The 26369-nt window shown below is 45.5% G+C and overlaps 1 protein-coding gene across 1 annotated transcript; it reads left to right on the top strand.

The window, feature by feature from the left end:
• Positions 1-3497: 3497 nt before the first annotated feature.
• Positions 3498-18190, top strand: LOC107105932 (arf-GAP with dual PH domain-containing protein 1-like). Its single transcript, XM_015405984.1, has 11 exons — positions 3498-3788; positions 5031-5161; positions 6439-6530; positions 6832-6914; positions 8974-9086; positions 10525-10671; positions 11113-11196; positions 12856-12918; positions 14407-14478; positions 16381-16612; positions 17692-18190. The coding sequence occupies exons 1-11, from the start codon at positions 3698-3700 to the stop codon at positions 17718-17720; spliced, it is 1137 nt and encodes a 378-aa protein (XP_015261470.1). The 5' UTR covers positions 3498-3697; the 3' UTR covers positions 17721-18190.
• The last annotated feature ends 8179 nt before the right edge of the window (positions 18191-26369 follow it).

Genomic DNA, 26369 nt, shown 5'->3' with positions numbered 1-26369 from the left:
GCCACTCTTCTCTGATTGTGCCAGCGTTTCAAGGTCATTTGCATATGGAAGCTGATTGGACTTCATTCTGCACCTCAATCTCCCCCCCCCCAGACAGTTGGAACTGTCAGTTGCATATGCGACCTGGTGTATTCTGAGGTAAAAGACGGTTACCTCGAGGCTAGACTACTGTAACGCTCTCTACATGGGGCTGCCTTTGTTGCAAATTCGGAAGCTGCAACTAGTGCAGAACGCTGCAGCCAGGCTGTTGATGGATCTTCCTAGACGAGATCACATCAGTGAACTGTACAACGGATTTCCAAGTAAATCTGTGCATTCAGGGGTATAGAGAGAAGTTATCAGCTCTTCTAGATATTTAACTAAGATGCATTCATTCTAGCGCAGGCATTGTGACCACGTAGGGACAGACAGGCAGAAGGTTCAAAAGGGCACTGTTGCCAGCCTTCCTCAATGCATGCTGTTAAGCCACTGCCAGGAATGAGAAGGCCAGGAATGAGAAGGCCATCAAGGTCACCATGATGCGGGCACCTTGGGTGAGAATGGGACGTTTTAGGGGACGGCCATCTTGTTTTTAGGAGAGGAGCACCAAAATTTGTTCATTACTGTGATGTATTTTAATATTTTAATGTTTTCTATTGTTCTATTGTATTATCTGGCGATATGCCTTGTAAGCCGCCCTGAGCCTCCGGGGAGGGCGGGATAGAAATGTAAATAATAAATAAATAAATAAATAAATAAAATATGTCCTCACTCACAACACATCACGTCCCCTTGAAAAGAAACAAATCCAATAACACAACCATGCCACACCACAAAAAAGACAGATCACACTACAAGCAGAATACCACAAGGCAAAAAATGATAGGAAAAGGTGCCAGCAGCCATCCCATTACTGTCACAGGTATGTACCTGAGAGCACTTCAGAGGATGGTGTGCAGGTCCCAGGTTCATGTTATAAAAGCTGCTTGGGGGATTATGGTCCATTCACAGACTTTCAACATTAACATACCTCACAGGGTTGTTGTGCGGATCATACGGGGGAGAGGAGAATGATGTCAGCTGCTTTGGTTCCCACTGCAGGGAAAGACTGCCCTTTCCCTAGGCAGAGGCTGTGGTGGTGGTGGTGGGAATGTAAACCTGAAGACAGACAGGCAGATAAAGGTAGGCTGATGGTTGCCTGGAAAGGACATAGGGTTCCCAACTCCAGGTTGGAAACTTCCAGGATATTTTAGGGATGAAGCCTGCTGAGGGTGGGGTCTGAGGAGGAGGAAGAGGGGGACCTCAGACAGATACAATGCCATAGACCCCACCCTCCAAACAAACTGTTGCCAATCTCCAGGTGACAGCTGGAGAGCTTTAAAAGCTCTGGTGTTAATTCAAAGTGCTGGGGATATGTTGCATTCTGACAGGGGATGATGTGAGTGTAGAAAATGAATTATGGACAGAGTAGTGTTTTGGAAAATCTTTAGGAACTGTTTGGTCCATTTACCATGGGGCACCCATCCAGATCCTCTGCCATTTTCTCACTCTGCTGGCATCAAAACCAATTTAAGGCAAAACAGATATGGAGACTTTTCCATCCTCGTTTGCATCAATTTGTCTTTGTTGACAACCATAGGCCTGCCGGCACTCTCAGGGTGACTTTATGCCTCCTGACTAGCATTACTTCACTAGCACTGGCTGCTTGCTCCTTTTCATCAGGAACCTCCCTATGGAAGCTGCCTGGGTGATTTTGGACCAGCCCCAGACTTTCTGCCTAACCTACCTTTCAGGGTTCCTGTACAGATCACAAAGCAGAAGAGGAGAATGAAGTAAGCTGCTTTGCTCCCCACTAACGAAAAAGACAGAACTTTGCCTAGGAAGAGGCTGCTGAGAGGGGAGGAGATAAAGTTGCCAACTTTAGGTATGGAAATTCCTGGAGATTTCATGGAGATTTGAGCCTGGAGAATTTGGGGTTTGAGAAGGGGGTGGGACCCCAGACAGGTACAGTGCCATAGAGTCGACCCTCCAAACCAGCCATTTCCTCCTGGGGGACCATTGTTGCCAATCTCCAGGGGAGGGCTGGGGATATCAAGACAAAGGGAAATAGTTTCGTTATTGTTAACAATAGCAAAATCATTGATAGCAATAGAATGGATAGGGGGGAAACCTCCCACAGTGCAACAATGGCTTATAAAGATATGGGACTACTTTATTTTGAGCAAATTGTCATTTAATTTGTATAAAAAATCTGTTACACAATATGAGAAAAAAGTGGTATCAGTTTGGTTTCCAATTATAAATTACTTAATGGAAAAATATATTCTTCCACGGAACACTCTGTATCATAATATGATTTACTTTTAAATAAGCTTACAGTTAATTGTTTGTTGTATACGTTGGTTATGTTGTAAAATAAAAATTATAAATAAAAAAATAATAAGAAATAATAATGTGTTTCAATTTCAGTATTTTAGCACTCAAAACACTATACTCATCCTAAGTGATCTTATTTTTAAAAATGATGTTTTGGTGTGTTAAGATGATGCAGAGTGTATGCAGTGCACGTACTTTTTTGTGTGTGGCCATTGTAACAACAGCATCTGGATTTGTGGGCACATCATGGGGTGAATTTTTAACTTAATTTCCCATCCCAATCTGTGATCATGCACAGACCATTTCACAGCTGACAAGAAAAACCTAGCATTGACAGAGCCTCGACATGACATACACACACACTATAGAATCTCCAGACAACAGAGATCAGCTCCTCCCTCCCTCCCCAAACTCCATTGTCCCCTGGCTGCAACCCCACCCCTAAATCTCCAGGAATTTCACCAGCTGGAGTTGGCAGCTTTATCTGGATCAGGTACATGAATCCTTTCAAAGCCACCATGAAGACTTACTGTCATGGAAGAAGTTGGCAGAGTGGGAACTATGGCTCTCTAGGCCTTCCCAGCTGCTGATTTGTTTTATGATCATGGTCCTCCTGTGGCTCATGCTGTCGATCCTTTGGGTTTGTCTTTTTTAAAAATCTGCAAACAACGTCAACACCAAAGCCATTATTTTTATAGGTTTAAAAGCTAGGCTTGCCAAATCCAGGTTGAGGGATTCTGGGAGACTTTGAGGGCAGAGCTGGGGAATGGAAAGGCAGGGTTTGGGGAAGGGAAGGACCTCAACAGCATGTAATGGCATGAAGTCCACCCTACAAATGCAGCCATTTTCTCCAGGGTGGCTGATCAGTCTGGAGATCAGTTCTAATTCCAGGAGATCTCCAGGCCCCACCTGGATGTTCGCAAGCTTATATGCAATCACTCTCTTCTCTTATCAAATGCTGGCATAGTAACATATTGTGTTATTAAGAGCCCAATGTGGGCAGTGCTGCATTTATCAGTTTGCGTGCTGCCAGTGCGTGGCTCGTCCTTTAGCTGTAAGAGATGTGGAAAAACCGGTTTCGTGGTTCCTAACTGTACTTCCTTTTGCACCCACAGGCTTGGCTTCCTTTGCTGCTGCTGCTGCTGCTCCCTGAGCCCAGCTCACCTCGGCCTGAATCTGTTTTGCTACGGCCAGTTTCTAATACTCCAGCTGCCTCTGCACACGTTATCCTGGTGGCCACACTTCTCTTTGCACAAAAAGGTCTCTCTTTCTTGAGGTGGGAGTGTGATTCCAGGTGTATAGGAAGCCAGTTCTGTGCTGCTTAGAGGAATCCAGACTGCCAATGGCTGCAAAAAATCACAGGACTGGTATGGCCCTCAAGGAAGTGTGGAGGAGAGAAGAAAACGCCATATGTGCCGACTGTGGGAAACCCGGTAAGTCCATGTTTGTGTGGTGAATGAAGGGGGAAGAGGGCACAGATGGTACCTGGCTGGACCAGGTGATCCTGTCTTAGAGGGAAGCAGAGGAAGGGGCAGCTACCATAAGCACTGTTGGCTCTAGGGTCAGAGATGCTGATTTTTGTTGAGCCTTGTAAAGTCAGGTCACCAGCCAATGTATGTAATGCTGTGCACAGTAGTGCTTAAAATGTATACATTCTGTGCAAAGAAGAACTATTTAGAGTGATTCATTGTTTAGATATTGGGTCTCCACAACAGAGACCCAAAAACAGCTTAAACCTCCTCCTCCCTTTTAGCCTCCCAACAAATATCCTCAGAGGTAGGATAGCTTGGGGGGGGACTGGCTCAAGGTCCCCCAGTGAGCTTCCATGGTGCAGTGGGGATTCGAACCCAAGACTTTCAGGTCCTAATCCATCACCCTACCCACTGCACCATGTTGGCTCAGCAACTTGAATAAATCATGCAAATTATGTGAATTTACACATATTTGAGGATTTATTCTGTTCCTGCTACTCCTGAGGAGGATCCGAGAGTTTAAGCACAGAAACCTCACTTGCTGACCACAGGCAAGCCTGTTCAGTTCCCACAAGGAGTTATCATATGCACTATTATGTTTGTTTGTAGCCAATTCATTTTGCTTTTCTAAGCATGCAATGGGAAGCTTTAAGATGCGATGATTACCCTCCTTGAAGTGATTTGGAGGACATGGCTGGCCCCAGTCTTGTTAAACTGTCAGAATTCAGCTCTGCTGCAGACAACAGCTTGTAAAACTTTGCTCAGGTTGTGTGTGTGTGTCTCCTGGACCCTATTTCAAAAACAAAGAAACAACGTCCTTCAGACCTAGGACTATGGACACTTTGAGGCACCCTTGGCAACGGAGCACCTTATTAACTCTGTAACATTCTATATAATCTAGATGGTGAAAGTTATGCTTCAGAAGAGTGGAAATTTGAAAGCTTGGGGGTAAATAATTGGCCTAGCTGTATCCAAGTCCTGCTCCTATTAATCTAATTCTCACCATAATGTTTACTGGTTCTAATCTCAGCCTTGGACCTTTGAAGAAACATAAGTAATAAATTAAGATGATAATCAGCAGTACCCAAATCTTTAACAAAGGAATTTCTGGAATCCTTTATATATGTTTCTATTCATTCAGGAATAGCCCTCTCTGTCAAGAACCAGTCCTCCAACCCCTGACCCCACTTCTATTCCACTCAGATCCTGACTGGGCCTCCTACACTTTGGGGGTCTTCATCTGCCTAGACTGTTCACGGATCCATTGCAATATCCCCAGTGTCAGCCAAGTTAAGTCGCTAAGGATGGACCATTGGGATGAAGCCCAGGTGCAGGTATGTTTGGCTTTGAGGAGTGTTTTGCTCCAATCTTATGTCTGGGGCATGCCGACTTCTTTCCCTTTTCACTCTCAGTGACATCGGTGTAGAGATTGTACTGTCCTAAGGTGGGCTGTTTGCCAGGTGCCCAAATGTATCCAGGTTTTTCTGAACCAAATTTTATCTTATTAAAAAAAAATCTGAAAATGCCTGGGAATACATTGAATCCTGCTGTACTGAATAATATTTAACCAGAAAATTTTCAGGTTCTTTTCAGCCCTATAACTTTATATTATGTTAGCAAGTTTAGATTAACTATTATCCTACATATTCCACAGCGCCCCAGCTAAATTGTGAGTGCCACTTTCTGTAGTTCACTCAAGGGAAAACGAAGCAGTGTGGAATGTATGCTCTCTAGAATGAGGTTCTTTAAAATTCTCTGCATGGCCTTACCTCAAGAAGGGAGCAGTAGTGAGAACAATAGATGAAGGACTTTTTTGAGTTCTAGTTACCCGGCCAGCTTGAGGAGCAAAATACAATTTGTACAAAGGCATTGGAGCTAGGCCAGAAAAAGATAATTATGTTTTTGCTCAATGAAAGGGTGCCATCGTCACTTGTATGGGAGGGACTCTCTGAGGTATAGCTTTTCCAGTCAGCGCAGTGATGGGAAAAGCCACACCATGCACAGTTCAGTTTCTGTGCAACTTTTGAAGCCACCCTCAGGGTCAATACCTAGTTGTTCTAGGGCCACTTTATACACAATGGCTTTAAATGTGCACTTGAGGTTTTTGAATCATCCACCTGTTGACATGTGACTTTTAAAGCTATTTTGTAAAGCTGCAGATGCTGGCAAGGTATCTGTTGTAGAAACAACCGAAAGGTAGCCTTGTGGCACCTTCAACTAACAGATTTATTGTAGCATAAGCTTTTTGCTTGTTTTCACAAAATACCGTGTGTATCTATTGTGCTAGAAAAATAAAATAATGCACCAAAACATTTTTAAAGTGATGAATGCAACAAATACACCTACTTGCAAAGACATGCGCCATAGGGGGCACCTGCCAGAGAGCTGCAGCTTCCTACTGAGCGGATGCTGAGTGGCCTAGTTTGCCCTTGCTGTCATGTGTATGAAATGGCCCTTAGCTCAATGGTGTGAAGTCTCAGAAAAGGTGCAGTGGAAGTCCATCTCCCTCTACTGTTTGCAGGTGTTAAGGTTTCACAGATGTTAGGAGCAGGACTGGAGCATCAATAGAGAAGAGAATGCAAGCTAATTTGTTCATCTTCTTGCATTACAGTTTTTGGCCCAGCATGGGAATGCAGTGGCCAAAGCCACATATGAAGCCCACGTTCCAATTTATTATTACCATCCAGTGCACACTGACTGCCAGTAAGTGCCATAAGTTCATCTGGGAGGAGGGCGGCAAAGGGGAGTGGGTGTTATGGGCTTTTCCTACCTATCATTAAGGTGTTTAGAAAGGGTGCCATGGCTGTGGCTCAGAGGCAGAGCGTCTGCTTTGCATGTAGAAGGTCCCCGGTTCAATCCCTGCTCTCTCCAGTCAAAATGTCTGCTTAGTAGCCTTAGGCCCTGGATTGCTGCTGCCAGTCAGAGCGGAACGATACTATCCTTGATACACTCATGGTCTCAGTTTCAGGCAGCTTCATGTGTGACGTTGTAAATATCCCCACAGACTCCTAAGAGAACAATGGATACAAGCCAAATACCAACGGAAGGAATTCGTGGAGCCAGGAAAACAACTGCCATTTTCCAATGGTAACCATTTTGCAAAGGAATCAGTCCCATTGAATGTTTTTTTCAGCAGCCTTGGGACACAGTTCAAAGGTATCTCCCCACATTACAATTTTTAGTGCCATCTTCATAGGCCTGGAGGAGACTGATGGTTGTGTTGTACTTCTGATACAGAAGAGAGAATTTCAACTGGGGAGGCTTTCCCTAGGCCTATCTCCACAAGGATGGGAGAATCCACACCTGGTGGAATTTCCCCTTCAAGGGGAAGTTGCTATTAGTTAACCTGGCAGACTGTGGACAGCCCATCAGTTCACCATGTCAACTGGACAAAATAGGTAAATGGGTGAGGTCTTACAACTTTGTCAGCTCTAACTCTGTGTTTAATAATCAAAATAAATCAAACTGGCCTTTACTGATTCATAGCAATACAGTATCATCTTGTCCTGCACTATCAGGTTCTAGAGGGGCAGGGAGTGGGTGACAAACGACATAATGGGTTTTATTTCTACAAAACAACTTACACTGAGAGTAAACCGATGTGGTACAGGAGAAGCAGACTGCCACTTGAAAAGTAGCCCATTTTTTAGTCCTCTTCCCTCTCCTCACCATATAATAAAAAGTTGCACTTAACGCAGGACATTTTGCATTTCTCTGCTCCCTCTTCACCTATTGGCTGCTGCTGGTGGGCAGGGGAAGCATCAGATGGGATCACCACAAAGGTTCATATTGCTATGCATTATAGGAATAAATCTATATGGGGACGGTATTTTCAGCACCCCTCCCCATGTTTTCATAATCTGTTTTCCGACCCTGATTCACTCCTTGTTTTTAAAGATGTGCCATTGCTGCTTGCTGCCAGCAAAGGCCCTTTAATGCAAATACAAAATGGTTATTGACTGCATAAGTATACCTTCAAAGGAATCACTTTGTCAATAATACGTTTCCGTCCTGTGCCCCAAGGTCCTGAAATATGAACACTGGTTCAGAAGATCCTGAAATGTTATGAATGTGTGGAAGCCTTCGTGGCAGGACTCCTGGAATTCCCCCCTGTTGTGTCCGCTGACTGCCACCAGGGGCCAGCGAATATCCCAGAGCTTGACTCTGGGATAACAATAGGGACTAGGCTCCTAGTCCCTCCACTGGGGAACCAATGGGCACCGTGGCGGGAGATTCAAACCCACCAACGGGGCCCAGGGGTGTGTCCCCAAGAGTGTATATAGTTTGCCTGCCGGCCGTTAGCGGCATTTCGTGTTGTGTACCAATAAAGCGTGCTACGCACTATGCCAGTCTTTGTCCTTCGTCCATGCGGCTAACCCACTACACAATACCCCCCCCAAGGGACAGGACACACAGCTGTGTGAAGCTCTCATTGTTCGGCTCTGATAGTACCACTCTCCCTGCTTATGCGCATATATGTGAAAAGCCACAAAGGCAGATTGAGGCCCTTGCAGAATGGTCTTCCGCCTTCTTTGAGCCCAGAGGCAGTTTACGAAATGGTGCCATTAAATAACACCATCTCTTTGTGTGAAAACCACAAAAGAAAATACCGAGCCTGAGAACCTGCAGGCAGCAAGACACCGTTCTAGCTCTCAGCACCCAGCATCCTACACCTGTCAGAGGGTGAGAATGCGGAGAGGAGGAACTTTCTTCCACACCCCTGAATGAAGAGGAGGGGAGAGAAGCAAACTTTCAGGTCCACTTCCCAGCCCCTTGGAACTAGAAGGCTAACAATATATAGTTGCCATCTTTTTTTTTCAGGCACAAGTCCTGCACGTGACAGACAGAAATTCAACAGTTGAGACTTCAGTGAATACACAGGAGCACTGAAGGAAGAAAGGTGCCAGACCTTAGCAACTACAAATCAAATAACCTTGTTACATATCCCTTAAGATACTCTCCCTCTCCCTCCTCCTCACCACCTGCCTTCATAAATAGATGGCTGGAGGTGAAAACTACTTTTCCAAAATAGAGCTTTGGAGTGAAAGATGAAAGGATTTTGCCATTGTGTGTGGAAGAATAATAAGGCTGCTTAATATTGCTCTGGCCTTTGCATACATCTTCTGGCTTGTATTTCCTATTTTAGGTCTGAAAGAAGGGATCCTGTGGAAAAGAGGCAGAGACAATGGGCAGTATTTTCCACGTAGGTTCCTCTTGTCTGAGAGAGAGGGGTGTCTCAAGTATTACACCAAACAGGATGTGAGTAAACATCTGCTTTTGAGTGTATCCCACCTTTGAGCATGTCTCCTTTCCTAGAGGTGAAGAGAAATTTCAGGCCTTTCTCATGTACATGTATTACTGATATCCTGTCCCTTTAGTCTTCAGGCTTTGAGTGCATCTGCCTGCCCTTGCGTCATCTTCACAAGACAGAGTGGGGTTTCAGTTAAATATATTACTCACCCTGCTGCCCGTCTCTCCCCCCAAGCTGACTGAGCTGATCTCAGTACAGGCATTGGAGTTCCTCAGCATGTCTGCCTTAAGTGAATTAAGGCTGGTGGGGCATGCAGGACAGGGCTTTCTCAGCTGTGGCCCTCAGGCTCTGGAACTTCCTGCCCTAAGAGGCCCAATCCCGGTTGGCCTTCTGAAGGATGGTGAAGATGGTTCTTTTCTGGAGGAGAGGGGGAGAGACGGTTGAGATTTTGGCTGTGGTTCAGTGAAAAAGCCTCTGCTTTGCATGCAGAAGTCCCAGGCTCCATCTCCAGCATCTCCATTTGAAAGGACCAGGCAGCAAGCAATGTGAAAGGCCTCTGCCTGAGTCCATCAAGAGCTGCCACCGGTGTGAGTGGACAGTACTGACCTTGATGGACTGAAGGCCTGATTCAGTACAAGGCAGCAGCATTGTGTGTGTTCAGGCAATGAGACTGCAGTTTTCGGTTGCTGTTAAATGTTTATGATCTTGGTTTTTAGTTTTTTTTGTAAGTCTCCTAACTTTTGTCAGCAAATATGAAGTTGCCTTATACATTAGGCCATTAAGCTCAGTATTGTGTACTCTGGCTGGTAGCAGCTCTGCAGTGTCTTAGGCAGAAACACCACCGTCCATTCAGTGGAAAGCCTGTGCTCTATCACAGAGTCACGGCCCCTACATAAAACAGGAATTGCCACTTCTCTGAAGTCTTTCTACTCCATGCATTCAAAACACTGGCTTTAGAAACAACATTTTTGCTCCTGTGGGGCTCTTTTGCAGCACTTCTCAAAGCTTTTCATTAGGGATTCCCTCTACTCCTATCTTGGCTGTTTCAATTTCTTAAACTAAGGTAAGCCATAATTTTTGTGCAGCATTGCCTCTAATTTAACATCTGAGAATCTTGTGGTCCACCCCAAAAGCTCTTGTAACTCAATGATAAGTTCATGAATCACAGATTTAACATACTGAAATTGCTGCTAAATTTTGAGTCCATTCCTGTTTTTGTCTTCCATGGGAGCCCTGGCGTTACTCTTTCCTATCTCTTTTTTCTGTGACCTCTGCAAGACTTACCACCACTTTCTTGGTACAAGGAGCTATATTTTTTTGCTTGTGAAATCCTCTAAAGTCTTGTATACATTGGAATTATATAAATAATAAAAACTTTGCTCATTGGGATAGAAAGACAGCTCTGAAAACAGATGTGTGCACCCTAAATTCTCTTTTCCCCCTCAGGCCAAAGAACCAAAAATAGTTATTAAAATTGACACTATCAACGCCACATTCCAGCCAGAGAAGATTGGGCACCCCAATGGCCTGCAGATCACCTATCTCAAAGATAACAAGACTCGCAACATCTTCCTCTACCATGAGGATGGGAAGGTACGTGAGCCTGGCCTACCAATATGCTGCAGCATGACCAGGAAATGAGGAAGAGAACCTGGAGTCACTAGGTATATTAAATGATCCTAGAGGCCTAAGGCCATCACAGGTTCCAATCAGACTTCACTGCCTCTCTTTGTCTGGGAATTAGGACCTTCCAGGATCAGGCAGCCCAGGCAGTTACAGGAACTCATTCCCTCTTCCCATCTCCTCCCCAAGGTGAACACACATACAGAAATAAGTTTAATCATTGTTTGTAAAACTGTCTTTAGTAGGATACCTTCTAAGGCGGAAACAGAGGAGGACGTTCTTTCAGGGCTTCTTTTGAATTATAGCTGTAGGAAATGATCATAGACATTTCCTCGGAACTATGTTGAGCTTTGTGTTCTTGGTTACACTTATTCATAGCGTTGTCCTTTTGTGGCCTTTATGTTTTCCCAGGAAATAGTGGATTGGTTCAATGCAATCCGTGCAGTGCTGTTCCACTATCTGAAGGTGGCTTTTCCTGTTGCCAGTGATAATGAGGTACGAGAATTACAAGCAAGAAGATGTATTGGCAAGGCTGGACTACAGGGTGCTCATCTTATTTATTTATTTGTTTGATTTATATCCCGCCCTCCCCGCCAGAACAGGCTCAGGGCGGCTTGCATAAAATGCAGTAGCTAAACCAACAATATAAGGCCCCAGTCACACGGGAGGTTTAGGGCCGGAAGAGGGACGGATTGGGGGCGCAGCAAACGGGTGCGATCCCACCGCAACATCTGGGAAGCAGCGCGCACCCGTCCCCGATCCGGCCCTTCAGGCCGAAAATCCACAGTGGAAACAAACCACCTACAGAGGTGGACTTACCAGAAAGGCCGCAGCAAGCGTGGCCGTGGGATCGCCGGCGCGTCCTTCTGCCGGCGCATCCGAGGCTCCTGGCTGAACTGCGCATGCGCACACATGCGCAGCCGGCTGCCTCGGTCTCCCGCCGGTGGCTTCCTCCCCGGCATCTGATCGTGCCGGGGAGCAATGGCGCGGCGGCTCAGGGAATCTGTGTGATCCCGCCGCCGCGTGTCTCTTTTGGTGCGGCTCCGAATAGCCGCACTTTGGCCGTGGTTTTTTTCTGCCGTGTGGCAGGGGCCTACGTAAAAGCATAAAAACACAACATAAGGTGCAAGTAAACAATTTAAATGGCGATGGTGAAAGCAGGCATCAACATACTAATAAATGTAATCAGTATTTGATTTCAAAGTCGGCGAAGCTCAGGCTGTCGGTGGTGGTATTGGGCACAGGGCCTTAGTGTTGGGTGCAGCTCCTTAACTAAAGGCCTGGTGGAAGAGCTCTGTTTTGAAGGTCCTGCGGAACTGTAAAAGGTCCCACAGGGCCCTGAGGTCTTCCAGGAGCTCATTCCACCAGTGCGGAGCCACCACTGAAAAGGCCGCCACTGGACTTCTCAGAGAAGTTTCAAATCTCATTGCTTCTAGTTCTTTAGCCATGTACAGTCTGAGATGACATAGCCAGTATGTATGTGTGTCCTTGGACATACCAGTGTTAGGCTTTTTGGTATCCTGGGTAAGATTGCTTCCACACAGAGGTTTTGCATTAGTTTTTGTTGTTTTTGGAGCGAGAATCCACATGATGTTGTCTCTAGTCATCCACTTTCCATGTTTCCCCCCCACTTTGCTACAATCTTTTTGGAAAGATCGCAGCCAAAGCGAATCTACATACTGTGTGATAGGAAGGTGTGTGTTTTTAAGGTCCCGCCACATTTTAACTGGTAATCCTCCACTATCACCACAGGGCATTTGGGGGGACTCTTTGAAAATTCACCAAAAATCACAGTAATGTTATAACTGTATAACATAATATTGTCATGATCTAGTAACTTCTCTGAATTCCCAGGTTTTCGTTTTAAACTGTAAGTATCTAGACCTTCTCTTGCAGAGACATAAGGGATAAGTGGGGGAAATTGGGGGGCGACAGCAGCCGTGGTGGGCTAAGGCAAGGAGAATTGTCATGTACGTATTTCCTCTGCATTTGCAGCAGCATTAAGAGCTACCAGGAAAAATGTGACCCAAGTGAAAGCAGCCTACAATGATATTGCCTCCCACAACCCCAGTCTCCAGTTTATCCACCTCTTTGATTTAGATATCTTTCAGGCCATTCTGATAACTCAGTAGCTTGTATTAATTTTTGTTGTAGCTCACAAGTCGGTTGACACGGAACTTCCTGAAAGAAGGCTACATGGAGAAGACTGGGCCCAGGGTAGCTCATTTCTTTATTTATATTTTCTTTTTAAGGTCAGCTAATCTCAAAAGCTTTTTGAAAACATGCACACCCAAAACAGATTTAAACATTTAGTCCTTACTGCTATTCATCTTTGCAGCCAAATGATAGCCCAAATAAGGAGAGATCGTAATAGCTACAGCCTGACTTGGGCCAGTCTCTTGGGTGAAGGGAGTTTGGGTGAAGGGAGTTCTGGAGCTGGGGTTCAGCCCCCAGTAATACATGCGTGTTATGCGAACTGTGCGAATTTTAGCAAAACAGAGTGCCATTATCTCCCCACGACATTACCCAGTCCTTCTCCTCATTTCAACTTGAACCACACAAGCCACCCAAACTGGTTGATCTTAAGACACTTCCAAATGCTGCTCAGGCTTGGATTTTAGTTTCTGAGCACTGGAAACTGGTTTCCCCTCTCATATTAATATGTTTAAAAAGCATCTCTCAGTGACTAGACACTATACAAGCTTGCGAGATTCCCATTTTTTAAAGGCAAGACCACAAAAGAGGAAAGTGGGGGAAGAGGCCGAGGTTAAAAGTCAGAGCCTTGGTGCAAGTATATTAGCCAGGAGGGAGACATTTAGGTGCCAGGAGTTCAAAAGAAAGTTCCAGGGGAGAGCCGAAACAACCTGAGGTTTAGCCAAGAGGAAAGCAGAGAGGACAAAGATAGTTAGAGGAAATGCTGAGAATTTGCTGCACACTGAAAGCAAACAAACAGAAGGCCCATTTCAGTCCCTTGCCTCTGTTAACAGCCACGAGGAAGAGGAAGTTGATTCCATTGAGAGGCATTACCAAGATGATGAGTCAAAGTACATGTGATGTCAGTGATGTGTGGTTGGATCTCCCAACATGTCAGCTACAAAAAACATCAATTGGGGGAAGGATAATATGGATTGGGTGTGTGGCACTGGGAAAGGGGGACTAACTCTTCCCCTGTGCCATTTCTGTAGTTGAAAATGACACCCAGGTTTTAGTCCTGTAAAGGAGAAGAAAGGTACAATAGAGGTACCTGTCTTCTTGTCCCATCCCTTACCACGTTTAGAAATAATCCAGGGGGGCATTTTAAAATCAGGAAAATGGCACAGGTAAAAAGGTAACCCATCTTCTCAACATCATGGCCCCAATTAATGTCTGCCTCCCCACCACACGCAAAGCTACACATTCTGGGGATTCAGCATCCCCTAGTCTGGCCATATTTCTGCACTGGCCAATTTCACACGATTGCTTCTGATGTAGTTGTATCACTGAAGCAGACCTGGACCTGAATGCAACATTAATGAGGAATCAGTGAGAGCTTTCTGAGAAGTCTGGGATAGAAATGTAACAATTCTACACACACACAACCCCAAAACTACCACTACTCTGTCAGATGCTGCATAGGATTTGAATGCAGCTGCGGTGTCACTTCCCAGTGCTCACCAGTAGAGGGCTTTCTTTTCTTGTCAATAATGTCTTGGTTCTCTTCCACAGCAAAAGGAACCCTTCAAGAAACGCTGGTTCACACTGGACCATCGCAGACTGATGTACTTCAAGGATCCTTTGGTAAGCCAGACATCAAACTGAAATTTCCGTATCTCCTTTCAGCCTAGATATGGCCATTCTCTTGTTTGAAATAAGAGCCAACTTTTGAATTAAGCCCTCGTAGCTCCTTTCATAACTTGGACTGATTTCTGTTGATTTCTGCACATCAAAACCACTGCCAGAGACATAGGTCGAATCTGCATTTGCATTTTTAAATTAGTTTCATGCTGCTGTGACGCCGTCTTTCTCTATGCTTGTTTGAATGTTGTTTGGAGAAGATTCTTTTAAAGCAGTGCAGAGGTGCAATGACAGTGGAGCCGCCCCAAAGGATGAGAAACATATGTGCACGTGCAAAAGCATGCTAGCACTCTTGAGGTGTGAAAATGACACCAAATGTAGACAGCTTTTTTGAAGACGGAGTCAAAAGGCTGGGACACCGGTGGGAAAGACAAATGCAGATTCAGCCAAAGAAGCAGGCCACAGTAGTTTTCCTCTAGCCAGAGGTTATTGTTGCTGTTTTGAAAAAGAGGTGCCAGAACTCTCAAGAGGAAAATGTAGTTTACATACAACCTGTATACTGAAAACTCACGAACTTTTAAACATTTTAAAAATAATTTTGTCGAAGAGGTTCCAGAACTCCATTCTGGTGCATTCCCCTAGAAAAAAGCCCTGCCTCTAGCTAACTGGCAATTCTACTCCTGCCACCCAGATCCTTGCTTTATTCCCACTCCCATCCTCCAACCCCTGCCTTAGAATAGTGCTGTTCTTGACAGATTATTAAATCCAGCTGCTGCTACATCAAGATAGCAAAGTCCTAAAATGAGAAGGGGGAAGGGCAGAAAGCAGAAACATAAATTCTCAAGTTGTGTACTCCAGAGTACAAACCTGACTGCTTTTAGGAAAGATCAGGCTTTAGCATATTTTTCTAGCCAGTTGCCATGTAAGAAACCTGGTCTGGCTGGGGTTTCTTGGGCTCCAGGTTCAGGTCCTGGTGAAGGCTTAAGGCCTGACAGCAAAGGAAAACTAAAAGACAGAGCCATCTTTCTAGCTCACCTCAAATTCTTGCAGGACAAAGACTGGGTCTGAATCTTAGACTGGTGTTTTCACAGCAGCCAAGGTACCCAACAACTGGTTGCTTGATACGGTGCCTCATACAAAGCCAGAGTGCAAGATCATCCTTCTTTTAATCTATTCAGAAGATTGCCTCAGTGGCTCAGTTTCTCCCTCTTATCTCCTGGTTTCAGTCTCTTTTTATAATGGACAGCAAGGAAACATCACTGTCTAGAAGTCAACAACAGCAAAAAATGAAGAGGGTTTTGCTTCTGTTCAGAAGCAACTTCTGAGACACTTCCTAGCGATCTCTACAGCACCAAGTACACAACACCACACACCTGTACTCTGTCACCAGAACAGCCAGATTGTAGTGCTCTAAACCTGGAGCCTTCTGGGCTGAAGTCAGCCCATGGATGTGCTGCCTGCTCTTTGTAATATTTGGAGCACAGTGATAGAATGTACCACTGCAAGTACAGATGACATTTTTCAGATCTCCTCTATGTTAATCCTGCCTTGCAAGAGGAAAACTAGCACAGCACACAGAGGGCTAAGCTAGAACTTTTCTCCCTAATATGCTAATTTTTTTTTATTTGCAAAGAGTTGTTGCATGGGGAACCATTAGAAATGTGACACTCTCCACCTGCAGTTTGAAGCAGAGTAGAGCCCATTCTACCAATTTAAAATTCTAGCACCTCATTTCGTTGCACATGCAGATCAGGTCTTATTGACCGGCCACTTTAAGGGATGAAGTCACTGTTCTGTCTGCCCGCAGTCCCTTCATGGTACCCTTCAAGGAAAACTAGCTGGGGTACAGCAGTTCTGCCACTAACATGGATCCTGACAGGCCTCCCATTTTCTTCCACCACACAGGATGCTTTTGCTAAAGGCGAAGTATTTGTGGGCAGTGGAGAGAATGGGTACAGTGTCAAGCAAGGGTTGCCAGTGGGGGTTCAGGGAACCTTTACCTGGCCATTTGTCATCACCATTGTCACCCCTGACCGTGATTACCTTTTTACCTGTGAGACGGAGCGAGATCGGCAAGAGTGGGTTGCAGCCTTCAGCCGTGTTACAGAGCAGCCCATGACACCTCAGGAGTATGCCGGTAAGTGGCAGAGAAAACCGTACCTTGTGTATCTTCTGTTTTGGGGCTCTCTGATAGATTTTACCATTTGTTTATTGATACTACTGATATCTGTGTTTGCCATTTAAAAAGATGGCCAAAGCAACTGATAGCAAGATTAATAAAAATCATATATTATGAAAACTATTAAAATCCTATCAATAATAAAAGAAGGTAATATGAGTGTTAATAATAATAATTTTAGCATTTAAATAGTCCTTATTCAAGCATGAATGTTCAAGGTGCTTCATGTATGTTATTCCTATATTTTTTTACAACAGTCTTGCAAGATAAATTAAGTATTATCCCTGTACTGCAAATGGGAAAGTGGGTTTGCCTCATGTACCACCAGGCAAGATTTTGTAAAAATACTGCCCGAAAGTAGAATTCTGTGACATGTCTCAATCATGCAGATTAAGTAAAAATGTACATATTTACTTATATAGCATAATTTATTGGTTTTGTTAGTTATATGGAAGAGCAGAGAGCTGTGCTGAACATTAAATGTTACTATCCCACACCATTGCCCCCCAGACTCTTAAGAATCCTACCAGCACCAGGCAATACTCCATACATTTTGAAGCTTCTAGACATGACAGTGTCCACAGGTCCAACTTGTAGACATTGCTGCTTTTTTAAAGCCTCATGAGGTAATTTAAAAATTCCACAAAGGTGTGGAAGGATGAGGTGTCCCCCCCCCCAATTGCCTTTTTCAAGTACTGAAACATTCACCCCTACAGTCGTTTCGCCCCTACGGCTGTTTTGGCACTTGGGAGGGCACAGGAGGAACAAGAGTGCCTCATCCTGCCATGCTGCGGACCATTAAGGATCAGGTCCTCATGGCATTTTAAAATCATTCCATTAGGCTTTAGAATGGCAGCAGCATCCGTGGGTCTGACCCATGGATGCCGTCATGTCTAGCTTAGTCCACAGTCATAAGGATCTACAAACGTTTTTTAGAAAAAAAATCAAACCCATGCTCAGCACTGAATTCTGCATTAGCACATAGTTGCAGAACTGATCCTTTTTTACTCTTAACATAGTTTCTGCTTCTTCTACAGTTGAAGCTTATTTCAAGCTCAAGCCCTGATGTTCAGAAAGAGAGAACTTGACAACTAAACTACTGGACTTCCTTTCTTCAGGAAGAGTGGTGGGAATGAGACAAGTCCTCTGCCTGCTATACGGTACTCCAAGTGTCTCATCATGAGCACACTTCTTTAAATGTATGAACCACATCTTGTCAAAGTAAACTGTGTTTCCCTTTTAAACAATCCTCTTTGTTGGGGGATACATGCGTATGAATCACAACTAGCTCCAACCCTTGCTGTTCAGAATGACATCAGAGGATTCTGCCAGCTACTCAGACTTTGGACTTTCAAAGGACTCAAGGATGGCAGGCACAGGAATTTATCTAGATATGCTGATGCAGGACGTTGTGCTATCACACCATGGACCTGGTAGACTTGCCTCTTATTGGCCAATGTATATAGGTGCTGTCCTGAATGGCTCATTACTGCTTGCTGCTGAGTACTATTAAAGGCACCAGAAGGAAGATGCAAAAACCCACTCAGTGTGATGGTTGTGTTATGTACCTACCAGACGCATGTTCCATTTTGTGCTCGTTTCTAACTCAGCACTTTGCCTCTCACCCTCATTGTTTTGATCCTGCAGCTATTAGGCAAAAATATACCTCCTTCAGTTGAACAATGGGCCTTCTTTTTCCCAGGCTATGAAGTGATCAAAAGACATATTAGCCAGTTCACACAGTAAAAATCCAGTTGGAAAGTGCACTGAAAGTGGATTATTTAGTGTGTGTGACTGCAGCCAGTTATGAAGTTACCTTCCACAACCCTTTTCCCCCAACTTCTCAGAGCCACAGAAAAGGCTGAAGGACAATATTTTCCCCCTCACAACAAAGAAGGAAGATTCTGCAGTAGCAAGATTTCATTGTAAGGCATTTACCTGTGTGAATCTGTTTCTCTCCTCTTACTAACAGAAAATGACTGCCCCCTGAGTGAATGTCTCCATCTGTGAGAGTCCCTGATTGGTACATTTTTTTCTCCTCCTCCATGGGAAGTAAGAAAGATTGACAGTCTTGGTCAATGGATTCTTACGGAACTCATTTTCTGTCAGGAACACAGAGGGAGGTTTAAGGAAGGCTGCTGGCCCAATGAATTTATGTGGTGGTGTGCATGGGCCTTAGGGTTCCCAAGTACTTACTGTGATCCGGCGGGGGAAACATGCTCCCCGGCCAGACCATTCCTCCCTGTAACACACCATGCCATCGCCAGGAAGTGACGCCGGGCGACGCTCTGGCAATGATCCAGCCTCATTGCCAGAGCATCACCCGGTGTCACTTCCTGGCGATGGCATGGTGTGGTGCGTCTGTTGTCCTCGCAGGAATGATCCTGCGAGGACGTCTGTGTCCCCCGCTGAATCACAGTAAGTACTTGGGAAGCCTGATGGGCCTAACAATTTAAAGGGGAAAAACAGGCCTCTGTAGGGAGGGGCTTTGCTTGCATGCAGTGCTGGGTTAAAGACAGGGACAGCTTGCCATTCCCTGGACTGTCTGGTGAGGACAGTGAGGAGGCAGGTGGGGGCGGGCAACCTGTGCTGGTGTGGCATTGCCCCATTTGTCTAAGGAACCAACCTCCACTGCTTTCTCCTCAATGTCTTCTCAAATTTATCTCAGCCTTGGTTTTCAGATTTCTGGCAATTTTGTTGTTCAGTTGCACAGTCGAGTCCGACTCTTTGCAACCGCATGGATTACATCATGCCAGGCCTTCCTGTCTTCCACTGTTCTCCGGAGTTCTTTTAATTTAATGTTCATTGCATCGATAACACTGTCTAACCATCTCATCCTTTGCTGTCCCCTTCTTCTTTTACCTTCAGTCTTTCTCAGCATCAGGGTCTTCTCTAGTGAGTGCTCCCTTCTCATTTGGTAGCCAAAGTGTTTGAGCTTCAGCTTCAGCATCTGGCCTTCCAGGGAACAGTATTCTGGCAATACTGCTAGCCTTTTAAAGTTCACTGTGGCCACCTTCAGGAAAAAGAAGAAGAGTGCGCCCAGAAGGCTACAAGCCTCTCTCAAAACCAGTCTAAATCATATTATCAGAATAGCCGTTACAACTCCATATCTTTCAATATATTCAGCAAGGTGGGGTCCCTGGGGGATTCAAAACAGTGTTTTTTGTGTTTCAGGATCAGCAGGGGTATTTGGATGCTTTTGTATCCATTCATTGGCTGGCAGATGAACCCACTGGCTGAGAAAAGAGGGAAGGAAAGGGGAAGGCAAATGGATAGAAGACCAGCTGCTGGAAATGATCACAGTTCCCTGCTTCTATTCATTACTAGGAACAGGAAGCCAGCAAAGAAATGGACTGGCTTCCTTTCAAATGAAATGGTTTTCAGAATGTGACTACAGCTGTCTCAGATACAAGTTGTAAGAGCATGATTTGTGAGTTGGATTGAAAGAAGTGGCATTTCAGTAGTTTATGAAGAGTGGTAGAAATATTCCTTGGAGCATTATTTTGTCAAACTGGCTCCAGACAGAACACTGAAGTCAGTTCTACTGCCAAGCCCTGTATGGTCATGCTTTCCCTTCTAATGATCGAGTCAGACGAGCAGAAGAGTTCATCCAACAACAGCAGATGCACCCTCTAATTCAGCTGTCTTCCAGACACAGGTCAGAACCCTATCAGGTAGGTAACGGAGATTAGAACAATGCTGCTAAGGTGTAAGGTAATGCACACTGGGACAAAAAAAAAAACCCCAACTTCACAATAATAGAGGCTAATCGGGTCTGAACCTCCTGAGACTGAGGGGGAAAGATCTTGGGGTCGTAGTGGACAAACCCAGTGTACTGCAGCGGTGAAAAAGGCAACCTCTACATTAGGGATTGTTACGAAAGGGATTGAGAATTAAATGGCCAATATTGTAATGCCCCTGTATAGATCTATGGTGCAGCCTCATTTGGAATACTTTGTAGAGTTCTGGTCACTATATCTAAAAAAGGACATTGCAGAGCTGGAAAAAGTACAGGGGAGGGCAACCAAGATGATGAGGGGGTTGGAGCACCTTCCCTGTGAGGAAAGGCTGAAGAGTCTGGGGGTCCTTTCTGCACTTGGATCTCATCCCTGGCTTTATCAGAGTTCAACTTGCGACACAATACCTTCCATTTATCCCTGGTTATAACAGCATCTGTTTATCCCGGGACAAGTGTGGGGCAAAACCGGGGTGACCTCAGTGTAATGTGGAAACAAAAAAATACCCTGAGATAATTACAGGGGGGAACTCGAGTGTAGTGTAGAATGTAAGTTCAGGGACAGGATTGAACCAGGATTTAAGGTCTAGTGCGAGAAGGACATGGGACTTCTCAGTTTAGAAAAGAGATGACTAACGGGGGACATGAGAGAGGCTAATGCATGGGGTAGAGAGAGTTGACAAAGATACATTTCTCTCCATCTCCCGAAATACTAGAACTCAAAGGCATCCAATGAGGCTGATGGGCAGTATGTTCAGGATGGACAAAAGCAAATACTTCTTTACATAGAGAGAGATTAAAATGTGGAAGTTGCTGCCAGAGGATGTAGTGATGGCCACAGGAATAAACAGCTTTAAAAGGGAATTAGATAGACTAATCCTCCATGAATCTATCAATGATTACTAGCCATGGTGACTGAAGTGAACCTCCGCATTCATAGGCATTAAGCCTCTGAATCCCAGAGCCAGGAGGCAACATCAGGGGAAGCCTCCTGTGTCCTGTTGGCCATCCAGGAGAACTGGTTGGCCACTGTGTGAGACAGGATACTGGACTAGATGAACTACTAGTCAGATCCACCATGGCTCTTCTTATGTTCCTATGCCAGAGTGTATGCATAGGGTTCAAGAATGTCATGCCTCCTGCCTGACTTTGCCCACATAGTACTGAGAACAGTAGGACAGCAAGGTCATAGGTCTTTTCACACAGAGATTCGCCTGCAGTTTGGGTGCTAAACTGGGGCTTCTTTTCTCTGAGGGTTGATACATGTGATGCAAGTTGAGTCAAAGGTTTCCCAACACAGCTCACCATCATGCATACCACTGGGGACAGAGGTGTGCATTTGGCATAAACTGAGCAGGGAAAAATCCCCCAAATTCCTTACTTTACCGGTATTTTGGGGGTATTATTTAAGCCGAATACGGATCAGAGCATCTGATTGGCTACCTGTATAGCTGAGCCTGAATAAAGTCATTTTTTTCTTTTATTTGGATATATTCAGCTATACCAAATGGCTACTGGGCTCCTCCTGCAGCTCAGTTTAAACTGAGCTGCAGGAGGAGCCAGCCCAGGACTGGCCGGAGTGGCGGGGGCTAAGAGCTCTACACTGCCTCGGCTGGAACTGGCTCCTCTTGCAACTCATCAGTTTAAGCCAGCCCCATGGTTGGGCTGGCTTTTTAAAAAAAATCCAGTATTTTTCTTCTCAAGTCTATTGGATTTGAAAAAAAACCCAGATCTGAATACCATACTGGGAAAAATTCAGGATTTCTGAAAAACTGCAGATCCGAATACTATAATGGTATTAGGATCTGGGATTTTTCAGAAATATCAGTATTTTTTTCTGGTCCAATAGACCCAAACCTGAAAATACAATCCCCCCCCCCATACCCCTACTGGGGGACACACTTGCCAATAGCAGCCATTGCTTGTGGAAGCTTGTGAGTACTGTGAGAGGGGAGGATGGGCTTCTCAGGCTTCCCTCTTGCACCATTTTCCTGAGTTGAAATGGTCTTGGGGGGCCTTGCTTGCCCTTTTCTCAGGCTCCATGTGTCCCAGAATCATGTGACCGAGGACATGTGGATCCTGAGAGAGGGGCAAACAGCCCTCCTCCCCCAGTCAGCTATTTCTACTCTGAAAACAGTGTGGGAAGGAAACCTACAGCCCCTCCTCCCCTCTCACAGCTCTATGTGAGCAATGATAACTTCTGCAAGTGAGTCCATGTGTCTGTAATCTAGGTTGGGGGACCCAACTTGGCTTGCATCACATATATCATTTTCCATTTGTTATCTTTCTGTAGTTCTCTTGTAATTTCTTCCTGCTTTCTCAAACTGGATCAAAGGTGAATTGAGAAAGCACATAGAAGCCAACTGGAAAAACCCACAAAAGGACAACAATTTTTTTAAACAAGGAAATGAGGAAACTCAGAGTCTAGCACTCGTATTGTGAGTGCTGTGTGAAAAGAACTTCGAGTGTGTAGTATCCTCTGGGGTCTGGTGTGTAGGAGTATGCTTACCTAACCAGATAGTCAGGACACAGGAGACTCTGGCAGCTTCAACAATAGGCTCCTTTATTGCTTCCAGTGGGGGAGACACACTGTTCTAGAACTAAGTGAGGCCCCTCCCATACAGGTCTTGGGGGGGGGTAACCGAAACGGGTTTGTGAGAGCTCACTTAAAGGCATACACAAATATATGCATCACAAAGTGGTAGATAGGGCGGGGGAAACATGCTCCCTGGCCGGACCATTCCTCCCTGTAACGCAGCATGCCGTCGCCAGGAAGTGACGCCAGGTGACGCTCTGGCAATGGGGCTGAAAACTCGATGGTACCATTGAGTTTCCAGCCCCATTGCCAGAGCGTCACCCGGCGTCACTTCCTGGCAACGGCATGGTGCGGCGCGTGTGTTGTCCCTGCAGGAATGATCCTGCAAAGACGTCTGTGTCCCCCACCGGATCACGGTAAGTACTTGGGAAGCCTGGTGGTAGAGAAGATGCCTACGTTGCCGTGATGCTTGAATAGTTCTTCATCTTGTGGTGTTTCCTGTCCTCAGCTCTCTAGGGCTGCTGCCAAAGGACCTGGATTTCAGGACAGTGAGATTATAGTTCTGGCTCCTTGTCTTCCTGTCACATGGCTCTGATCTTATATGACTTCCAGTCATATGTTTGCAGCTCAGTGGGACTCGTGGGGATGATCCCTGGTCTGGAACAGTTGAAGGCCAGTGTTCTAATTGCTTTTGAGATACTCTTGAGAACTGAAAATAAAAGAATAGGAAAGTCCATAGAGCACGGCTACATTGCTACTATACATGTTGCTGCTAACTGCATGGCATATTTGAAAAAACATCTTGTCCAAGTCAGTAGACACCTACCCATAAAAATCTACTACAAGCCTCTGTGTGTGTGCCAAGATTCCTGTGCCTGATGCTTTCTGTAAATAACTCATCAGTTAGAATTCTCTCATTTTGGTGCTGAAAACCATTTGGATAGGGTTGACAAGCATCCTGATCACATTTAAATAAAAAGCCAGCATTTCCAGAGCAGGGAAATGATTGATGTTGAATACGAGACTCAACACAGCTTGTGAACAGTGAATCAGCTTTTATTAACTTCACGGGTGTCACAATAAGCTTCACGGGTGTCACAATAGGGGTTTCCCATTTTGCATGCGATACCGGTTCTAATACACCTTGGGCCACAAGCTTGTCTAGCTCTGCTACAATTCGCGGCTTCATTGAAATGGGAACCTTACGATACTTTAGCCTTATGGGTGCTACTGAGGGATCCAGATCAAAAGTTACTGGCGGCCCCCTATACTTTCCCAGTGTCCCATCAAATACATCAGCAAATTCAACATACAATGAACTCAATTTATTCGCGCTGACCTGGTTAATCCCAGTAATTGCAATTCCGAGGGCCTCGAACCAGTCCAAGCCCAAGAGGCTGGCTCGGTGCCCCTTGGCAACGAGGAGGCTCAGCGACTCTCAAAAGTGGCTTCCCCGTCCCTGAAAATCAGAGAGGTGAATGGTTCTCGGCTTCAAACGCCGACAACTCCATCGTGGAAACAAATGCTGCAATGTCTCTGATGAGATGACGGTCACGGCTGATCCCGAGTCGACCTCCATCTCACAGGGTACACTATTCAGCATGACGGTGACGTGGATCTTCTTCCTTGATCGCGATCCAGTTTTCAGGATGGTCGAAGGGCAGGAACAGCCGTTGGTCAGATGGCAATCTGTAGACCTTGCATTGTCCTCGCCTCGAACTCGGAGACGTACATGAGGAGACGACGGTGGTGTCTTCTTCTTCTTAGCCCTGCAGACTCTGGCCAAATGGCCTCGCTTGTCACAGGATCTGCAAACGATGTCCCTCGCCCAGCAGCGATCCCGCTCGTGATCTCCGCCGCATCCAGCACAGACTTGCCTTGGCAAGGTTTTCACTGGGGTCCGCTTGGCCCTCAGAGCTCAAGAGTTGTGGACGTCATTGCACTCACCATCGGACTCCCTTGTCGATTCGTGGTGCACTGACCTGCTGGCCCCTCGTTGGATTGGGGTCAGATTCTGACGCACTTCTTGTGTCGCTTTCTCAGCGGCCTCTGCGGTGACAGCCTCTGAGTAGGCCATGGCATAGGCCGCTGCTGCAGCTTCTCGTCTTTCATGCCACACATGAGCCAGTCGAGGAGCGCTTCCTCAAGGTCTGAGAAGTTGCACGGGCGCGCAGCCTTCTGCCTGGGACCGCTTATAGAACGCATGCTGACTAGTGATCTGCGATGGTTGCTGCGCGAAATGACCCTTCAGCTTCAGCTTTAGGTCAGCCAGGGACACAGCCTTGATTTCAGCTGGAGCGACCAGGGACCGAGCAACGTCGAATACAGCTCTCCCACAGGAACGGAGGAACGTCACCTTCTGCTGATCCTCATCCTTGATCTGGTTTGCCTGGAGGTGGAACTCGAACCTGGCGAGGTAAGCGTCCCAGTCCTCTAGATTTGGTTCAAACTCTTCAAACCACGGGTTGACGGCCATCACTGTTCGGGGTGCAGGCACTGGTACAAGTGCTGCAGCAGCTTGATCAACCCGGTCTCATTCTTCTGCCCTGGGTTCCTCGGAGGCTTCTCGGTCGCCCGCCGTTCTGGCGTCGTTTCAGCAGGGCTGCCTACCCACTCTAGTATCCCACCTTCGTCGCCAATTGTTGAATACGAGACTCAATGCAGCTTGTGAACAGTGAATCAGCTTTTATTAATGAAGTCAAAAGAAATCAGAATGAGACAAAAACATAGAGCAACAGGCTCTCTTTTAAACAGTCCAGGCTTGGTAGGCCACGTCCATATGTCATTCAACAACCAATCACTATTTACAGATAAGGTCCAATCGTAGTGCTTCTCTCCAGAACATTGTGCAGCTCTGATTGGTGGACTTACAATCCTGTCCAGAACTCAAGCTCACTATAGAACTTAATACATAACAGTTGACATATTCAAAGTTGGGGTGCGTGTGAAATAATGAAAATAGCTGCTCTTGAGGGTGGATGTTATGCCATACTAACTGACATTTCATTTGTGTGTTTTTCCTTGCTAAATATTTGTGTTCGCACATAAAAATAATAACACAGCAGAGGTGTGTGAATTAGCTAAAAGAAAAGTTTACTAATTATTAGGGAGGGTTACATGGAGGTTCAAAACAATAAACAGTCTTGCTGTCTGAGCTACATTTTCCCAGCTACTGTTAGTACCAAGATGGATGCTCTCATGATCTGATCTTAGAACAGAGGAAGGGAGAAAGAAACCTAAAATGCTGACATGACAAAACTCAGGCAACATCTCCCAATTACAATGACCAATGACCAGGCTAAAGGTTAGTTCATTACGCATAAGGCATTCTCCTTCTAACATGGGAACCTCTACTCGATGCCCCATAAGTCCTCACTAACTAATAATTAGCACAGACAAACAGGTTAACTCTTTCATGACATGAGGGAGAGAACTTGCAGATA

The sequence above is a fragment of the Gekko japonicus genome, unplaced genomic scaffold (genome assembly GCF_001447785.1).
Source record: "Gekko japonicus isolate JY-2015 unplaced genomic scaffold, Gekko_japonicus_V1.1 scaffold385, whole genome shotgun sequence".
Lineage (NCBI taxonomy): Eukaryota > Metazoa > Chordata > Lepidosauria > Squamata > Gekkonidae > Gekko > Gekko japonicus.
This window is presented reverse-complemented; position numbering and strand designations above follow the sequence as displayed.

Excerpts from the sequence above, each read along its gene's own strand:
- LOC107105932 (XM_015405984.1), top strand. The coding sequence starts at position 3,698 with ATGGCTGCAAAAAATCACAGGACTGGTATGGCCCTCAAGGAAGTGTGG. Across the intron at positions 6,915-8,973 it reads ACAACTGCCATTTTCCAATG|GTCTGAAAGAAGGGATCCTG; the intron begins GTAACCATTTTG and ends TTCCTATTTTAG. Across the intron at positions 14,479-16,380 it reads TGTACTTCAAGGATCCTTTG|GATGCTTTTGCTAAAGGCGA; the intron begins GTAAGCCAGACA and ends TCCACCACACAG.